Here is a 17836-nt window from a genome sequence, read left to right as displayed (position 1 = left end):
CTTGTTCCAGTGCCTTACCACTCACCTCTGAGTGAAGAATTACCTCCTAACCTCTAATCTAAATCTCCCCTCTTTTAGTTTAAAACCATTCCTCTTTGTCCTGTCATTATCTGATTGAGCAAAAAGTTGTTATCCATCTTTTCTGTAAGCCTCCTTTAAGTACTGAAAATACACATGTATTTGGCCTGCAATTCTTGCATTTGAAAAATGCTATTTAAAATTTGCAACCCTTTTTCTTTATTGCTTTTCCATCAAGACACATTTCTTTTAACTCCACTGCTGTCTGTGTGCTATGTGGGTAAGTGCCTCCATCCTGGCTTCCTTACCTCCTGTGCCCCTCACAAGCAGCAGTCACCAAGACATTGAAAACAGCATTGTCTCAGCTTCCGTGTGTGCGCACTGGCCAGTGTGCTCAAAAGGTGTGCCCTGCTTAGATGTGCTATATTTCAGGTGAACTTGGGAACGTGAGCTAATTTGTGATTTTGAAACAGTGTTTGGAAGGTTCTTGGTTGAAAATCAGCTAGCTTTCTTTCGCCAAGTCAAGGAAAATACAGCTAATTTATTTTTGATAGAAATAAACCTTAAGAAAGGATGTTCTGTGTCACTGCTTGAAGTCTGGAGGAAGGGCCACTTCACACCTGCCTGTGAAATACTTATGACTGTTGCAGGCAGGTCTCCACAGGCTCCACCACCAAGTCTTTGGGCTAAAGCAAGACAAGGGGCATGAAGGACTCTCTTAGCTCACTGTTTTTCCTCTTGGCTTTTGTACATACCCTAGGATATACTTCTGTCTAATGCAATAACTGGTCATATTTCTTTTTGAAAAGGTCTGGATCTCTGTGCTTGCATCCCCCATTGAGTTTCTCTATCTGTTCCACTAAACTTGTTCACATTTGTGCTTGTACTGCACAGCCTATGCCAGCAGTAAGACCTGCAACTACTGATAAGGGAGATTCTCTCTTCATGTTCAAGTAATAAAAGCCTCTGTCTGGGTACTTGGCAATGGGCATTGCATCAAAGACCCAGAGCGGTGCCTCTGGAGTCTTCACACAGCCAGGTGTGGGGTGCATGAGAGCTGCACTGAATCAGGGTCCTTGAGCCAAAAATAGCTGCAAACTGGGAAAGTCTGGGGGAAGTATCAGATGTGCCTTCCTTCTTACTCTGCCACAGACCTTGACAGTCATTGCTGGAGAACAGCTAAATGCCCCAAATTAACCTTCCATCTGATATTGTACAGCCACTCTTGTTTAAGGTGGTTTACGTGTAGCTGCTCATAGGCAGGGACAAGAATTGGTTTGCATTATTTTGTAAGCTGTTTTGGACTTGCAAGGGAGCACCTTTCAGGACATAGCTGCCAAATCAGCATAAAGACAGCGTGTTTCTCTAGCCAGCATCTTCCCCAAGCACTTCATCTGTGGGAGATGCTGGCATCTGTGATGGGACTTGGCTGAAGTTTTTTTGATAAGTGCTTCAGCTGCTGCCCTAGCACCTGATTCTTAGTAGGACAGATGTATTTATATATTAATTTTTATTAACTTTAAACATATTCATAGGGCAAACAGAGATTTGACATAATACAGCTATATGCAAATTATTCCCAAACTTGAAGCAAATACAAACTGTACACATATTTCAAAATAATGGTGATGGCATAAGAGGAACTAGCTGCTGTGCAGAATTTGAAAAAGCACTGAGCTGGAGATGCTCTGTGTAATGCCAGGTCTTTTGCATTCCTGGTCCTGAGCATATCTGATGTAGATCTAGACCTGGAAGATGGTAGAAGAAGCTGTTGCTGAGGTCTGAGCTGCAGGCGATGTTTCACATGTTCATTACCTCTGGTGCTGATGTTCTATGGTTCAGATTGCTGCTCCTTTGCTTCCTTGTCATGCAGCAGTCTCAAGGCCTGCTGGAGGTAAGCCAAGCTTGCAGGAGCCCAGGTAGAAATGTGGAGGAGCCCGCGGTAGCTCTGAGAAGGGATCGACATTGAGGAGCAGCTGATGATTTAGGAAAAAAATCAGTGCACGTTCCCTTTGCTGCCCATCACCTCCAGGTACAGCAACATCCAGAGCAGACCCCCAGCCTGGGGGCCCTCCACATCCTTCTCAGAAGTGAGTACTTTAGAAACAAGCTGCAAATGCAACAGTGGAGAGCAGTGAAGCAGGGGAAGGCTGGGCATGGAGGAGCCTCGGAGCGGAGCCTGCCAGAGCAGAAAGGAAATAGCAGTTTTGAAACCACGGCTGGAAGCACTATGTGCACTACGCTGTTTTTGGAACTTGATGTCTGAAGGTCATGCCACAAGGCAAAGTTAGCTGAGACAGACGGTAACTGATATGGGAGCTATAGTATTTCCCTGCTGGTGAGACATGCTCTGCAGCTCTGTCCATGGCAAAGCTGCTGCTGTTCTCTCCTCCCAAAACACAACCAGCGAGCGCCATGCAGAGAGACAGGTGCCATGCAGACCCTCAGTCAGCACGTGATGTGCTGGTGGCCTCTTGGAAGAAGGGAACAAACCAGCAGAATAAAGAAGAGGTGGGAGCCTTAGTTTGAGATTTCCTTAGCTTGGCATTTCCTTATTTAATGGTGAGGCCCAGTGCTGACAGGTGTTGCTCCACTTCATTGCCCATCGAATCTGGGGTTCACAACGGTGGTGGTAGCACTCTTGAATAGGGGATTATCAGCCTGGAGGGAAAAAGGTGAAAGTTGCTCAGTGTTGTACAGTACTGGATTTTCAGCAGTGTGTTACCCACCCCTCCCTGACTTTGAATGATGCAGACAGCACTGGCAGCCCCAAGGTCAAGCAGTGGGAAGATCCAGGTCTGCAACACTCCGGGCACTGCCAGCCATGGCTGCCTCTGCAAAAGATGTCCCTTCCATGCCCATCTTCCCTGCATGCTCCCTGCATGCGGGTGTCCCAAGGCCCAGTGTGCCCCACTTCTGCAGACAGATTCTCTTACCTCGTTCCACTTGGCCTTGGACTTCTCCTTCTCGAACCTGCGGTATTCCCGGCGGTCAAACAGCTCTGTCAAGAGCCGCCAGATCAGCAGGAGCACCAGGCCGATGAGAGCCACACCGGCAATGGTCCCACCTACAATCAGCGCGATGTTGGGAGGCTCCGGGCACTCTGTAGAGCAAACATGGACAATTCATCTGCAGCCCCTGGGAGAGCTGGTAGGGCAGGGGCACAAGGACTGGGGCGGGGGTACCTTTCTTAGGGTCAACAGTGACAGTGTACATCTCCTCTCCATCATCCTGGGACATGCGGAAGGAGATCCAGCAGTTCTTGGAGTCCTTCTCCCTGCACTGCCGGCTCCCTGCCTGTGACCCTTCAACATACTGGATGTTGCTGCAGGCCTCAGAGCAGTTCTTCTCCAGTGGCCCACTCTGGAAGGCCCTGCACTCCACGCAGGAGCTGCAACACAGGTGGCTGTGACTTATCTGCACAGCAGTGGCAGAGCCCCTCAGCCCAGCAGTGGCCGTCCCCACACCTGCCCCACCACGAAGCCCCATCACTCACACGTATTTGCTGCAGGGCGAGGGGCAGCCGGGGCACTCCTCACAGAACGGGGGCTGATAGCCCCCCCGGCACTGGCAGCGGTTGCAGTGGCAGGAGCCACGGAGGCTGCACTCCTTCCCCCGGATGTTCAAACAGCCTTCTGTCGACTTCTTGCACTGGCAGGCGCTGCCCTGGTAGTCAGACGTGCACCTGCACTTGCCACAGTCGCAGTGCCCGCGCTCTGTGGGGGGAAACCTCTCTGTTCATGGTCCTGCAAGGCTCAGGGCTGCCTACAGAGGAGGGGGCTGCAGGGAGCTGCCCTGACAATGCAGCTTGTCTACTCTACCCACACGTTATCCAGAGGTATCTTCCCTGGTACACAGAGGATGGGTATGGGGGAAGAGTGAAAAGTGGGAGCTGGTCACTTTCTGCCACCTCTGGCCACATCCTTGCTTGGAAGAAGCCACTGCGCTGGGACTGGGGCTGCCTTTCCAGGAGGGGTTTTGTGAGGGCAGCATGAAAATGTGCTTGTGCAGCTCAGGCACCGAGATGACCCTCCCTCTGCCCACACTCAGGCAGCCCAGCTGCTCACCTGTGCCGCCACACAGGGAGCCGTTGTGGAACTCGCAATTCATGTTGTCACACTCGCAGAAGGTGCCGTAGATCTGCTTGTTGGGCACGTCGCTGGTGTGGCAGACGCACTGCCCGCACACGCAGTCCCCTAGTCCTGAGCAGATGACTGAGCTGTTGTCCTTCCGGCAGCTGCCCTCCAGCTCTTTGCTGGTCTTGCCCTTGGTTTCGCACTCGCAGTTCTTCCCCGTGTAGCCTGAATTGCAGCTGCCGTGAGAGGAGAGGAGCAAGTCTGGGTCATCAGCTGCAAGAAATGCTGCAGAGCATGTGCAGGGCTGGGCTCAGACCTCAGCCAAAGTGGAGCAAATCTGGGACAGCCTCACCGGAAACAAACATGTCACCAGGCGTCCGCACCACCACGTGTTGGTGCTAATTCTGGGCAGCACGTCAGTGGCAGACCTCAAAAATGCTGCTCTCTGTGCTGGTTATATTTACAACACCAAACGGTTGCCCGGAAATCATTATTATATTTATAATTTCCAAACCCTTGCAAGGAGATCTGAGTGTTTCCTGAGGAAACCCAGTCTTTTCCTCTCCCACTCACTGAAGGGCCATAAAGCAACAATTATGCTTAAAGATATACATGAACTGCAGCTCAGAAGTGAGATTTTAAAGAGCTTTCTACAGAAAGTTGCATCTGCTTGACAGATGGGCTGGTAGATGGTTGGATGGGTGGATAGTTGGATAGATAGAAGGGTGGTTGGATGTTTGGTTGGGCGGATGCATGGATGCCCTTTGGAAAGCAGCAGAGACTCCACAAACAGAAGAGACCTCACTGTGTCCCTTGTCACCACGAGCTTTAACTGCTGCTCCAAATAAGAAAATTGGTTCAAAGCTTCAGGGCAAGCCCATGACTGACTGCCCAGTGTAAATCTCTCTGCTGAGCCCTCACCAGGCCCCACATCCTGCAGGCAAAAAGTTGCTGTGAGGAACCAAGCACAGCACACAGCTGCCCTCGGCTTGGCCCAACAGCCCTCTCCTAGCAGCTCCCCAGTTCTGGCCACATTTGAAATAATATTTTGGGTGGAACAGCACTCACCTGCAGATCCCACAGATGATGTTGCCTTTTCCACTGCAGGCAGTTTGGTCAGGCTGCTCTCTGCAGTTGCAGTCACAGTTGCTGTCTAGGTGGACGGTGAGCGTGTCTGTGAAGCCCAGCGGCCGGATGGTGAAGGACTGGCTTTTGATACACTCCTTTGCCGTGACCTTCACTTTGAAGGTCACCTAGAAGGTGCGGAGTGAGAAAGGGAAGGGAAGGGAAGGGCTGGAGACCATCAGATAGCTTCAGTAATAAGAGGGTGGTATCAGCCCTAGGCTGAGCACACACACACACATCCAGCACAATGGAGGATCCACCCCTCTCCCACTGTATTTCGGACACTTTGGACCTTAAATTCATGAGAACGAAAACTCTGGAACAACAGGCTGGGTTCCTGCAGTTAGACAGGAAAGGCAGCAGGAACTTGTGAGCTGCATGGCGTTCCTAATACAGGAGAACATACCTCATCATTGATCTTTACGTTGTCACACTGCCCTCTTGCTTCATCCGAGACTACCTTCTTTGTATTGCACATGGAGTCATATTTGACATCCAGGACATCTGGCAGGGTGGAGTGGTCCAGGATGATCCGTGAAGAGAGGTTCTGTGAGGAAATGGTGGAGAGAGTGCAGTCAGCCCAAGAAGAGATGGAAGCAAGAGGATGGGGGCTTGCTTCCGCCAGCCCAGGGGACAAAGGCAGGGAGCACTCCAGGCCAGAGTCTCAGCTCCTGCAGTGGGGTGGGAATGGCAGGCAATGGCATCAGAGAGGTGAAAGCTTCTTGCTTGCCGTGGGCAGAGTGGCTTAGTATGTCCCATCCCCTAAACCCCAGTTCCACCAGCTCTCTGTTGATGAGGATACACGATGGGAGCTTTTCCTTGCTTAAGTCCTGCCAGATAGGTAAAATACATCCTCATCCATCACTTACATTGTAGGCCACCTGAATGAGTTCAATTATGTTGCTGGAGTCCTCATTCAGCTCCCCCACTGCTGACTTTGGGATCATTTCACTGAGCTTCTGCCAATGGAGAGCAAAGGAGTGAGCAGTTTCCCCCATACAACAGCAATAGCAGGAGGACGGATGCACATCTGTCCTCACAGGGAAGGGCAGGAAGCACCTGAACCAACTGAAGTCTACTTACTTTGTAAACGTCTACCATCTTACTCGTGACAGCAAAAATGGGCTGAATGTTGTTTTCGGCAAGTTTCTGGACCAGCTGGCCAACGGAGGGGTAGTCCTGTGTGAGGAGAGGGGGCTGCACTGAGCGTGACCTCCCCCACCAGTAGGCAGGTGGGCCACCAGGGTTGTGCAGCCGCCGTCCGGTCCCAGCACCACCAGCAGCTTGTGGCAGAGTGACCACAAGGAAGCCTAGGCTCAGGCGCAGCTCTCTTCAGTTTTTAGGTTACGATGATCTTGTGGTCTCAGCGATATGCTTTTAAGTGACATTCTTTTCTGCTTGTGGGAATGAAGTTGGGGTAAAACACAGGGAGAGTGCCACCTGAATGGTGATGCCTCCGGTTACCTCCATGCCACCTCGGAGGTCAGTGCCTGGCTTTTGCTGATACAGTTGCTGTGAGGAAGGTCACACAGAGCACCCCAAACAGCAATTCATTGCCTGATGCCGAGTGGTGAAACAGAGGCATGAGCTGGGGCACCCAAGGCAGAATTGCCTCTGCTCCCAGGGTGCACCGTATCCATCACCCTGCCACACTGGGGCAGGCTCCTGGGGCCCCGCAGGGGCTGCCAGCTTCCACTGCAGAGGTAACAGGAGCTGCCCCCATGGGCTGAGGGTGTGGAGCCACTGAGCAAACCCGGGAACACAGCCTGGAGTACTTACAAACTCATTGCTCTTTTTATACATGTTGTCCTCCAAGTGGCACTGGCCGTCGTTGGGGGTCAGAATGGCCCCAAGCTTGCCATCACCAGCAAAGTGGAAGCCGTCATCGGTAGCGTACACCAGTAAGCGGGTCACATTGCGCCAGCCAATCAAGTCCTGCAAGTGGCATGGACAGCACTGAGACCTGGCCCTGAGCAGGGCTGGGGCCGTGGTGCCTGGGCTTGGCACTACCGTTGCCAAAGAATGGGACACATCAGCCATGGCAAGGGGTGGAGGGTATGGAGGAGGATTACGGGGATCAGATTCAGGAGGCTCTGGATTGAAATGCTCTCTTGTACCCAGCCTGGGCATAACCTGCCCGGCTGCCAAGTTAGTACTTTCACATGGACTGCAGGCCTGAAATTACACGATGTGTATCTGCAGCCTGCCTGGAGAGGGACAGAGCCAGCTCTTGATGAAGGAGCCGTAAGGAGAGGCAGCAGACCTCACACCTGCCCACAGCTGCAGCAAGCAGGGAGGACATGGGGCTAGCCCATTAGGGACTCACCCCACACACTGCTGCCTGCATCATGGCATCCAGCCCCCCCTCTGGGGCATCCAGGTTCCCCGAGATGAACTGCTTCCCCACTTCGCTTTCAAACTTCTTAGCATTGTCGGTCAGTGAGAGGATGTGCTTGAAGGCGAAGGGAGGCTGGCACTGCTTGTCCTTGTTGGGGCAAGGGTTCTGCAGCTTCTCAGGGTGTGTGTTGACGAAGGGCAGAACTGTCTTGTCCACGAAGGAGCCAAAACCTAGGGTGCCCAGGACCGCAGTATTAGGGGCAAAAGCAGGTAGGGGCTAGCGGTTGTCCCCATGGCACTGGGCATGGACAACCTCCTGGCTCCCACGTGGGGTGCAAAGTATGCATACACATCCCTTGCCCTGGCATGCTCTCCAGCTTGGCAGAGAATGGCTCACACTTCCTGCATCCCGCATTCTGCTCTGCCCCCTACCTCTTCCCAGTAGCAAACAGCTGTGTGTGGGGGCCCTGTGCCAGACAGGCTCACCTATGCGTCGAGAGGGTGTGGTACTCTCCAGTGCTCTGAGCAGTTCACCTCCCAGCTTCTTCACCTTCTCTAAGTCATCCAGCATAGAGTAGGAGAGGTCCATGAGGTAGTAGAGATCAATGGGGTACCCCAAGGCACGGCGAAACTTCACATCAAATACAGCAGGCTGCCCTGTGGGACGGGGACAGCAGGATCAGCAGCTGTTCTGTGCAGGGTCATATCTTGCCTCATCACCCACCCCGTGCTGGGATCCTTCTCTCTTTGGGAGGAAATGTGGAGGAAACGTGACCTACAACATGCCTCAGCATAGCTACATGCTCCATCCTTGCCCTCTCTGAGCTGTCACCTATCTTCACATCTTCACTGGGGCTTTTCCTCTGGGACTCCTCAGCTTCTGTAATTCCCTTCTATCCAGGAGGGCCCTCAGTTTCCCTGCAGGAGCGATCTCTTGCTAACAGCCCATTCAGTTTTGAAGCAGGGTGGGTAGGCAAAAAGCATGTGTAACAAATGCTGGTGAGCTCTAGTTGCTACCCAGCTGAGCCTGGAGGTGAGCAGATTATTACCAACACTGCAGAAACCATACCTATCCTCAGCTTCAGGTGCACCTCCTGGGGAGTCAGCTGTATATCATTGCTCAATGCATTGTCCTGTGTCCTTTTAATTTCACTGACTGGAAACTCAATCTCGCTCTGTGGGCATCCCTTCTGCTGCAGTTGCTCTCTGGTGTCACAGCGGATGGAGTCCGGCTCACCAGCTTTGGTGAAATTCTGTGTGTTGCAACATCAACAGGAAAAATCAGAGGAGTGTGAGATAAGTAGGCACACTACCACACTACCCAGCTCCCGAACCGTGTCTGCTGGGTCTCTGGGATATTGGTGGAGAAAGGAAGGCTGAAGCCCTCCTGACCTCATCGAGCAGGTAGGGCATGAAACTCTCCCAGGATGCTGTCCACCTGCTCCGCCACGGAGTAGGCCCGCACTAGTACAGCATGCAGGGTGGCTCTCCGTTCACTGACAGTATGGGGGGCTGCATGGACCTACCGGCTTCTTGCACCAGGCACAGCCAGGGCCAGATTGGATGCAGTCCTTGCATGTCCCCACCTTGATCTTGGGGCACTCCATGGTGAAGGCTGAAACAGGGAGAAGATGAGTTTGATATGGTGGGACACCCAGGAGAAGCCAGTCTGCCCCAGCAGCAGCTGTGGGGTGCTCAGACTCCCAGCAGTGGGCACCCACACTCTCCAACCGCCTTGAGCCCACTTAGCCTAGAAGACCTACGCTGGAGGCCCTGCCTTGCTGTCCCGTGGCCGGGTGGGCTTGAGTTAACACCGGATCCTGGGAAACGCAGGGCTGACCCTTGCATGGCTCTCAGCGCCATGTTTAGTGCCGTGTTGGTGCCTGCCTCCAGTTGCCTCCAGCACTGTCTCATTGCCCATGTTAGGTGCCAGGATAAGGCAGGGAGGAAGGGCAGGTGGGACTCACCCATTGTCACCAGCAGCAGCACCCAGGTCACAGCTGGAAGCCAGAAGCAGCAGTCACGTGTCATTTTCTGCAAGACAAAAGGCACCCCTGTGACAGCCTGGCACGCAGCAGCCACAGGGAAGGGAGACGTCAAACCCAATAGAAAGTGGCTGCAAAGGATGGTGGCACCAGGTGGATGTCTCTTTCCCACTGCAGAGTAGGTCCTGAGAGAGTGCCCTCTATGAGAGCTCACATGCTCTTAGAAAAATGAGTCGGTCAGCAATTAAATACATCTTTTTGACTAAATGCAAAAGTCAGCAGGGCGGGAACTTGCACTGTGTCAGTACGCATTCAGCTAAACTGCTACATAGCTTGAGGTGGTATTTATCCAGCCTCTTTTACATCTGTGTTTACACATATATGCAATACTGGAAAATCTCAAGCACTACATTTTACTAGATGTGAAGTTTTCAGCTTCTGTGTTAAGCTACATTTGGATGGAAATTGGAGATAAAATAAACAAAAGAAGCCTTTTGATGAATTAACTAACAGCACAGAAAAGAAGTCTGTTGGTACTTTCTATACATTTAACTAATACATCAAGGAAATTAAATATTTCATGTAGTGAATTAATATAAGTTTTCCTGCTGAGGGTTTCCAACAAGCAGTACAAACCTTAAATACAATTTTGGGATAAGTGCTGGAAAAGAAAACTTCTAACCCCCTTTCTCATTATTGCCGGCTTTAACTTTAAATGAGCTGAACTAGTCCAACTGGCCAAAATAACAGAAAAATGCTCTCTTACGCCGCAGAAAGGCTCCCACAGCAGGCACCACCCTGCTAGGACTAGGGACCAGGCAGCTCTGATGAGGGGAGAGCGGAAGGGAAAGAGCAAATGCTTCTCCTTCCCCACAGGGAGAAACTGATGCTATTTCGAAGAGAGACTGAGAAACTTTACACAGCGTTTCCTTCCCTGGCTCGCGTTTTTCATCCATGCTGGATGAGAGAGGCTGGTGGCACCTTCCCACCCGCACGCCTGTGAGCCCTGTGGCACACGTGCTGTACAGGATGGGTCACACGCCCATGGGGGCCATGTCCCATCTCCTGGGCGAGGCCACTGAGGGGAAGTGAGAGACTCACTCCAGCTGCCTGGTGGGGTCCAGTCTGCCAGTGTGGCAACCACTGGACTAGCTCTTGTGCAAGTGTGTAGGATGAAGAGGAAGGGCAGGATGCTGGCATCAGATCCATACTGTTCTAGAGCAGCAGGGAGGGGGCTGGGGGGTGACACCATGGGTGGAGGTATTGCACATCTCTGTGCACAGAGATTGCACATCTCTGACCAGTGTGCAGGGAAGGACACCCAGCACATCGTCCAGGGCTCCTGCAAGCCCCCAGGTGCTTGCTGTCCTCAAGGCACAACTTGTGCTGTAACACCAGCAGTTCACAGCATGATTGAAATCCTTGTTCTCAAATTTGTTTTCCAGGTGCAAATTGTTCTAGCTGCTCACACTACTTGTTTCTTGTTCCAAAGTACACCTCCTGATTCCAGAAACTAATGCTAACCATCCAGTGGCTAAAATTGTTCTCAGGAATCAGCAGAAATGTGAGCTGGTAAGCAACGAGCATGCAGCACCCTGGGCTGCTGTGGAGGACACAGTGGAGGTGTGCTGCCACCACCCACTTGCAGTGTGCTGAAGCAGGGCCGGAATAAGTTGACATGAGCCTGCATGCTTCTTAGTGTGGCCACTCTGGACTGCACCAGGAGCAGTGGTTTTACCATGCTGTTGATAAAGTCATGGTCATCATCACCATTGTTTCTCGTAACAGCTTTCTCCCAGCACAGCCCTAGAGCAAAACCCAACAGAGTTGTGGCCTTACAACATGGACATATTCGGGTGAATGAGAAAAGAGAAATTTGTTAAAAAAGGAAAAGGGGAAAAAAAAAGCACAGAGAAACAATAAACATTTCCCTTTTTTTACAGTATTAGACACAGCATCAGAAAGACAGTTCATTGGTTTTGTAATAGCTCTTACACTGCCCTGAGCAACCAAATAGCCCCTCCCTGGTTCCTGCAAGTGCTGTAAAGCGCCATCAGCTTCTCCTGCGAACCTGCCAAACTGAGCAGCTCTGAGTGAAAAGGAAACGAGAGGCGAGATAAACTTTCAAAAGGTGCTGAGGCCAGACTGGTAAATACGGCTGCTCAGATCTGCTGCTGAAGCGTGGGAATGTCTCTGTTTAGCTCCTCAGGTGCTGTAGGGCACCAGAGAAGTCAAGGATGACACTGGTCAGCCTTGAATAAAGGTCTGGTCGTCTCCTGGGCACAGAAAGACCAGATGCACCCTATTAGCTCTATGAGGCTGCTGAGGGAGATAGATGGGTGTCATTCTGTGACAACTGCACAGCGAGGTTTGGTGCCTAGCTGTCCTATGGACTCAGAGATGTGACTGGATTGCAACGGCTGGCTGCCACCATGGCTTATAGTGGAAGTCATCTGGATGTGAAGATCTGCAGCCTTGGGAGACCCATGTTGGAGCCAACCTCCCCAGCAGCACTCCAACAGCAGTGTCACCTCACACCTGCACATACCAGGTCAAACCCCTGTGGTGACACAGCACAGGACTCTATTCTGCTGTGCCATTTTGTCAAGCAAACATGCACACTGCAGCCCCATCCTTGCCTGTGACTGTGCCCCTTGTGTCTCTGTGGGCATTCCACAGGTAACAAGCCAGGGGCGAAGAGTGCCTGGGCCGTGTAAGCATTTCCCAAACATTCCCACATCTATTATTTTTCTAGTTCCTAATGGATCAACTCACTTTTAGCTGCTTTAAATGTCATGGTAAGGTATGAACTGAGCCCACGTGATGGCCTGGTCTCCACCAGACCACAGGCGTGAAACACACTCGCCACTTGCACATTGCTTAGCTGGCCAAAGAACACATTTTTGTCACCTCCAAATTCTGTCAGCACTTCTTGGGCTTGCAGGTAACAGGTAAAAGTTGTTAAAGTCATGAAAGGTCAAGGGTCTTCCCAGCCCTGCAGTAACCTACAGCTGCCTCTCTCCAGGTCTGTAAGAAAACATATTCATCTCCCTGCTCCTTCTCGCACTGTTAAAGGCAGAGTTATTACTGGCAGAGATCCTCGTTCTGGTGGGAGTGCAGTGAGGTAACCTGGGACAAGGTGTGCCCAGTGCTCAGAAGGTCACAGTGCGCTCTGGTGGTGCCCAGGGGTGAAAAAAAAGCATGAGCTTGTATTTCTGCAAAGCCTTTGTTGCAAGAGGAGAAACTGGGACAACGGAGACAGACTGTGCCCCCGCCATAGCTATGGTGCTGTCAGGAGGGTAGAGCTTCTCCCACCCTCATTTCCTGCAACACTCCCCTGACTGACACCCAAATGTGTCTAACTGGGCTCCAGTGCTTCTACAAGCCACAAGGCTGGTCCTTCTCTCTGTTAAACTCTATTTTTAAAGGTAAAGCAAAGAGCTGTAGATGTTTTTCCTGCTACTACTAAAGGTGGCTTAGGTCTGGGGAGGCAGCTGTGAGGGGGAGGTGCAGGAGGGCATTTGAGGGGGACAGTGGCGCTGGGAGCTGCCTTAGAAAGGCAGAGAGCCTGGGGGTCTCCCTTGTTGTGGGGTCAGAAAGGATTTGGCCTTGTGAGCTCAGGATGGTGATGCTTGCAGTCAGGTTGCTCTGCAGGGGTAGGTGCAGAAGGATAAACTCTTCACGTTCTCACAAGCTGGGTTTCACAGCTGGTGCGCCTCGTCTGCCTCTTAGAATGACTCCTAATGCCAGCTTTCTCCCTCTTGTGGAAGAAAAAGCCTTTGATTGTGTGTGACTTATTTAAGCCGGGGTAGGGGGAGCTTGTATAAGCCTCAGCTGTGGACTGAGGCTCTGTGAGCATCTTGCGCTTGTCTTGCTGGAACTAGTAGGTTCATACTTACAGGTTCATCCCATAAAAGGGAGTGGGTCTCCAGTTACAACGGGATTAAAAAAATCCTCCCAGTCTGCAGAAATAGATTGGGAATCTCAGTGTAAACCCAGCTCTGTTTGCTAATGAATTTTGTACTGTAGGGTTAATTTTCTGGACTGGATTTGGATGCCTTTATAACGTTAACAGTTGTTTCTTTCCCCACAGCAGGGGTGTAAAGGGGAGAACAGCAGCAGAAAGTGTATTGCTTCCTTTTCTTCTGCTGCGGTGGGAAGTTATTCACTGCTATGTGGGTGGATGAGTGTGTATGTGACGCAGGGTGTCCTTCAAAGGGAACAAATGGGGCTTCTGCTTTTGTCTGTCTCTTTGCAGCACTCAGAGAAGGGTTTCTGTCTGACTGTGTTAGGAGGCCGCAGGCAGAGGCCCCTGCAGCATGTTCTCCATCTGCATTTGCCATCCATGTGGCTCAGTCCCGGACTTGCATTGCCATGACTGGTCCCACGTGCGTTGCTCCTGCCTGTCCTTTGCTGGGGACAGGTTTGTTTCTCCCCTCTCTTTCAAAAGTTACAGCAAGCAGAGGGATGCACACAGCTCATCCTGCTTGGCAGGTTCTGCGAGACAGGCAGTGTGAAGGCAGCCCCAGGGGACACGCGCAAGGACAGCCCCAGGTGCTGTTATCCCACATGTTGGCAGGAGCAAACCTGAGCAAGGCAGCCTCATGGGGCACCTGGCGGGTACTGGGGTGCTGCTGGGATGGAGCAGGCTGGAGAGCAGCACTGGGTAGCAAGCTGGGATTTATAAATAGGGCTGAAGGGGAAGTGTCAAAGCTAGCTGCAGTCTCATTGCTATAAATAAGACAGGCGTTCAACAGCAGAGATGGGTGTTGCGGTCCTTTGTCTGCAAATCTTCGTCGCTGCTTTGCTAATTGTCTACGTTTTCTTGTGAAATAGGAGCATGGTCTCCCATGTGCAGTATCCTGGAAGGACTCTTAGAACATTTGCACCATCTGCCTGTGACAGTGAGGCTGCCATGCACGTGTGATAATGAGTGGTGTGGGGCGCAGCAAGGTGGGGAAGTAGATGTCACTTCTTTTGCTTAGTTTGGGCAAGATGGATAGTTTCCATCAAGGCAGACAGACATACACAGGGCTAATCTCTGGCTGAGACAGATGCATCCCCTCCGTGCAAAATATGTGTGTGCATATGTGTATATATATATATATACACACATCTATCTCTATGTATGTATGTGTATATATACACATACAAAAGTAGCCTTGCAGACCCTGCACGGCTACTTTTATTTATATATATATATATATATATCACACACACATCTATCTCTGTGTATGTATGTGTATATATATAAATAAAAGTAGCCTTGAAGGGTCTGCCTGCATCATCTATCTCCTATCTATCTATCTATCTACCTATCTATCTATCTATCATTGCTTATATAGAGATAGGTAAATATGGATATATAAAACAGCCTTTCAGGGTCTGCCTGGATCACTGATCAGAGCCTCCTGCTGTCACCAGTGCCAATGTCCTGTTGCGCTTGTCCTAGACTAACCAGGGACATGTTTACCCACACGCTGTTTAGGAACAGACAAGCTGTTTCTTGTGTCCTTGGTGCTTTCTGACTGCAAGCCTCCTGGCGAGCATGCCACCCTTTGGCAGTGGCATGGAGAAGTGGTTTGCCTCCTGCCTCTGGTGACCCAGACTGGGGCACCTGCCCAGCCATCTCTGATCCTGGCACAAGGGGCTGTGCTGAGAGACACGAGAGAGGCCGCAGATGTGGAAGACTTTTACTGTCTCATGTTTCAAGCGATGTGTCCTTCTCTGAGAAAATAAGTCAGGCATCATGATCACTAGCCCACTGAGGTCACTTGCAGTTGAAATAGCCCTGGGATGAGTAATGGTCGCCAGAGTGTAAAACCACCAAGTAAAGCAGGATGTGAAAACCGTGGTAGAAAAATGCAACATTTATAACTCTCATACTTTTCAGCAGCTATGTACCAGCACCCGTGTCAGCCGCATGGCGCAGTATCTCTGTGAACGTTTGTGAGTTTGCTTTTCATCTCCCTGTGAGGCTGGGAGACAGCCTTTTAAAAATCATCGAAAATGGAAGTTTGTCTGCTTTAGTCTGATTCAAAACTGAACAGTGACGGTCTGTCTGGCCTCTCCATAACACGTGGGGTGTACTTCATATGCCCTACATTTTCCCTTTGCTGCATTAGCGAGCAAGCTTCTGCCTGTGTATCTGAGACTTGGCGAAGGACTTGCTCTGCCCAGGGAAAGCTCACCTGCAGCCTCTGCTGCTTTCCCTGCCTCTGCCATGCATTTTCAGTGGCCATTTGCAGAATGTGATGCATACAGAGAGAGGTGAAGGAGAAGATCAAGGATCTCACCCCCTCTCCTAGCTCTTTTTCCTGACCTTCCCTGGCAAAGGCATCCTCATTTAGCAAGCCCTGATGGGACAGACCATTTGCAACTGTTTTGGCACCAACCCCTACCCACAATAAAATCAAGGTTGTTCGTAGGTGCAAGGTGTGACCTGCGCTCAGGGAAAGTTCCTCTGTGCCCGTGTGCCAGCAATGGCACTGCACCAAGCCTCCTGTCATCCTTGTGCCACACCATCCCATCACATGCCGGCTCCCTCTCCCCATCTGAGCGATCACGTCCTGCAGCCACACAGGAGTGACCAGGGAGACGTGGGCTGCTCTGGGTGGCTCCCACACAGGAGCTGGTGCAGCCCCCAACAGTCATTTGGGAGGGTGTAATGGGATCACCCCGGGTCAGAGCAGGAGCATGCCGTACTGCACCAACTCCCTTCTGCTTTCCAGGCCCACAGGCAGGTGAGGAAGGAGCTGTTGTGGGTCCGACACCTGCCCATAATAACCACCTGTACTTCCAGGCTCACTCCTACCTCCGAAAGCAGATGTGTTGGAGACCAGGCAAGTCTGCCTTTGGCAAGGCTGCGCTTGACCAGAGGGAGTGATGAGCCCCATGGCTGTACATCAAGCTGCAGCACACCCAAGCACTTGACTGACAGGAGGTTGAATTAAGAATTATGAAACAAATTCACTGAAAACTCCTTGGCTACAAAACTGCTTTGTCACCCATCTGCCTCCCCCAAGATAGGAGGTGTACGAAACCAAAATGCAATACTTGCCTCGCATCAAGCCCTCTCTTCGGCTCCTCTGCTGGGACTGAAGTGAGGCTGGTGGTCCTCAAGCTCTCTAGCCTGGCTGGGAGCAGCAGCTGGTGCAGAGCTCTGCACTGTGCAGATCTTTCCTCCTTCTGCCTTGTCGCTGGCTAGGGGAGAAAGGAGGAAGTCAGAGCGGTGGCTGTGGGCGGGTGCCTTCCCAAAACCCAACTTGCCCTGCGCACCCCGGTTAAGGCCGAGCCCCACCCCTGGACCCTATGCCCCAGCCCGCCTGGTGAAGGGACCTTCCAAAAATGCCCACTTCTGGTTTTGCACAGATCTCCAGAAACAGTGCAGTGGGCAAGCAAGGCTGGTATTGGGGAAACTGGAAAACTGGTCCCATGGGGAGCTGCTGGTACCCTTGGCTTGGGAGGCAGGGGAGCGAGGTCTCCCCTTCAGCCCCAGCCTGGCTCTGGTGTTTTTTGCCTCACTGGTGAGCTGCTGGTGTGGCAGGGCTGGACAGGTCCTTCCTGTTTGAAGGAGGATGCCAGTGCTGCTCTCACCATGGCAAAGCTCAGTTTATGACGTGTTTTTTTGAGCAGCCTTCAGATTTTGACATACGGGCTGCAGTTACTCCTCCCAGCACACCCACAGCTGAATTTCCCTAAGCAGAGAGGAACTGACACCAAGCAACTATCTCTTAACCTCTTCAGGGTGCTAAAGGAAAAAATACATGGTGTCGTAATTTTTTTAGATAATTAATGTGGGACTCTTGTTATCTGCTTTGTAGGTTTTAGCTGCAGGGGTTGCATCTGTTGGCCTTTCACAGCTTTAGTGAGGACTGGTTTCAAAAACGGGTATAAAGTGTGCACAAGGTGTGCTCATTATGAATAGTGGCAGTATACTGCAGCACACTGCCGTCTCAGTTCCAGCTAGGTCATGTTTAGTGACTCTGATGCATTTTGGGGCATCTATACATGCCCTACAGTTACGGAGCTCGGTTTACTTTCCCTGAAGCTCCTGCAGCAAGTGTACAGAATCACGATGCCAGCAGCAAATTTCAGAGCTCTGACAAATGTTCTACATGTTATGTTTTTATTAAGGAAGACAACTGCAGGGCTCTGGGCTAGTTTCCTCATGGCCAGGCACCAGAGATAGCTGCAATGCCCCACATTCAGGAGCATCAGCATGGCTGTAGCCTCGCTGGTGCAATGGGACGGCATGGATGGAGCTGGGAAAGCTGGCAGAGCTTCTGATTGTGC

At 51.4% G+C, this 17836-nt stretch overlaps 1 protein-coding gene across 2 annotated transcripts; it reads right to left on the bottom strand.

Annotated features, from left to right (window-relative positions):
• Window positions 1-1511: 1511 nt before the first annotated feature.
• Window positions 1512-16762, bottom strand: ITGB2 (integrin subunit beta 2). Of its 2 annotated transcripts, none has more exons than XM_013171737.3 (16): window positions 16602-16762; window positions 9524-9620; window positions 9083-9171; window positions 8626-8809; window positions 8043-8213; window positions 7546-7787; window positions 6999-7154; window positions 6303-6398; window positions 6089-6178; window positions 5626-5766; window positions 5163-5347; window positions 4086-4330; window positions 3515-3734; window positions 3204-3409; window positions 2955-3121; window positions 1512-2679 (listed from the first exon to the last, which is right to left on the bottom strand). In XM_013171737.3, the coding sequence occupies exons 2-16, from the start codon at window positions 9585-9587 to the stop codon at window positions 2614-2616; spliced, it is 2322 nt and encodes a 773-aa protein (XP_013027191.1). In that variant the 5' UTR covers window positions 9588-9620; window positions 16602-16762; the 3' UTR covers window positions 1512-2613. The 2 variants fall into 2 exon arrangements, with proteins under 2 accessions (XP_013027191.1, XP_013027190.1); XM_013171736.3 differs by having other exon boundaries at window positions 9524-9590.
• Window positions 16763-17836: the final 1074 nt, after the last annotated feature.

This window comes from Anser cygnoides, chromosome 6, assembly GCF_040182565.1.
Source record: "Anser cygnoides isolate HZ-2024a breed goose chromosome 6, Taihu_goose_T2T_genome, whole genome shotgun sequence".
Lineage (NCBI taxonomy): Eukaryota > Metazoa > Chordata > Aves > Anseriformes > Anatidae > Anser > Anser cygnoides.
The sequence above is the reverse complement of the archived record's forward strand: the minus strand, read 5'-3'. Positions and strand labels throughout refer to the sequence as shown.

Bases quoted from the DNA above. Each gene is read 5' to 3' on its own strand.
- ITGB2 (XM_013171737.3), bottom strand. From the start codon at position 9,587: ATGACACGTGACTGCTGCTTCTGGCTTCCAGCTGTGACCTGGGTGCTG. The intron at 7,155-7,545 runs GTGAGTCCCTAA...TGCCACTTGCAG, and splicing joins TGCAGGCAGCAGTGTGTGGG to GACTTGATTGGCTGGCGCAA. The intron at 6,399-6,998 runs GTAAGTACTCCA...CTCCTCACACAG, and splicing joins ATAAAAAGAGCAATGAGTTT to GACTACCCCTCCGTTGGCCA.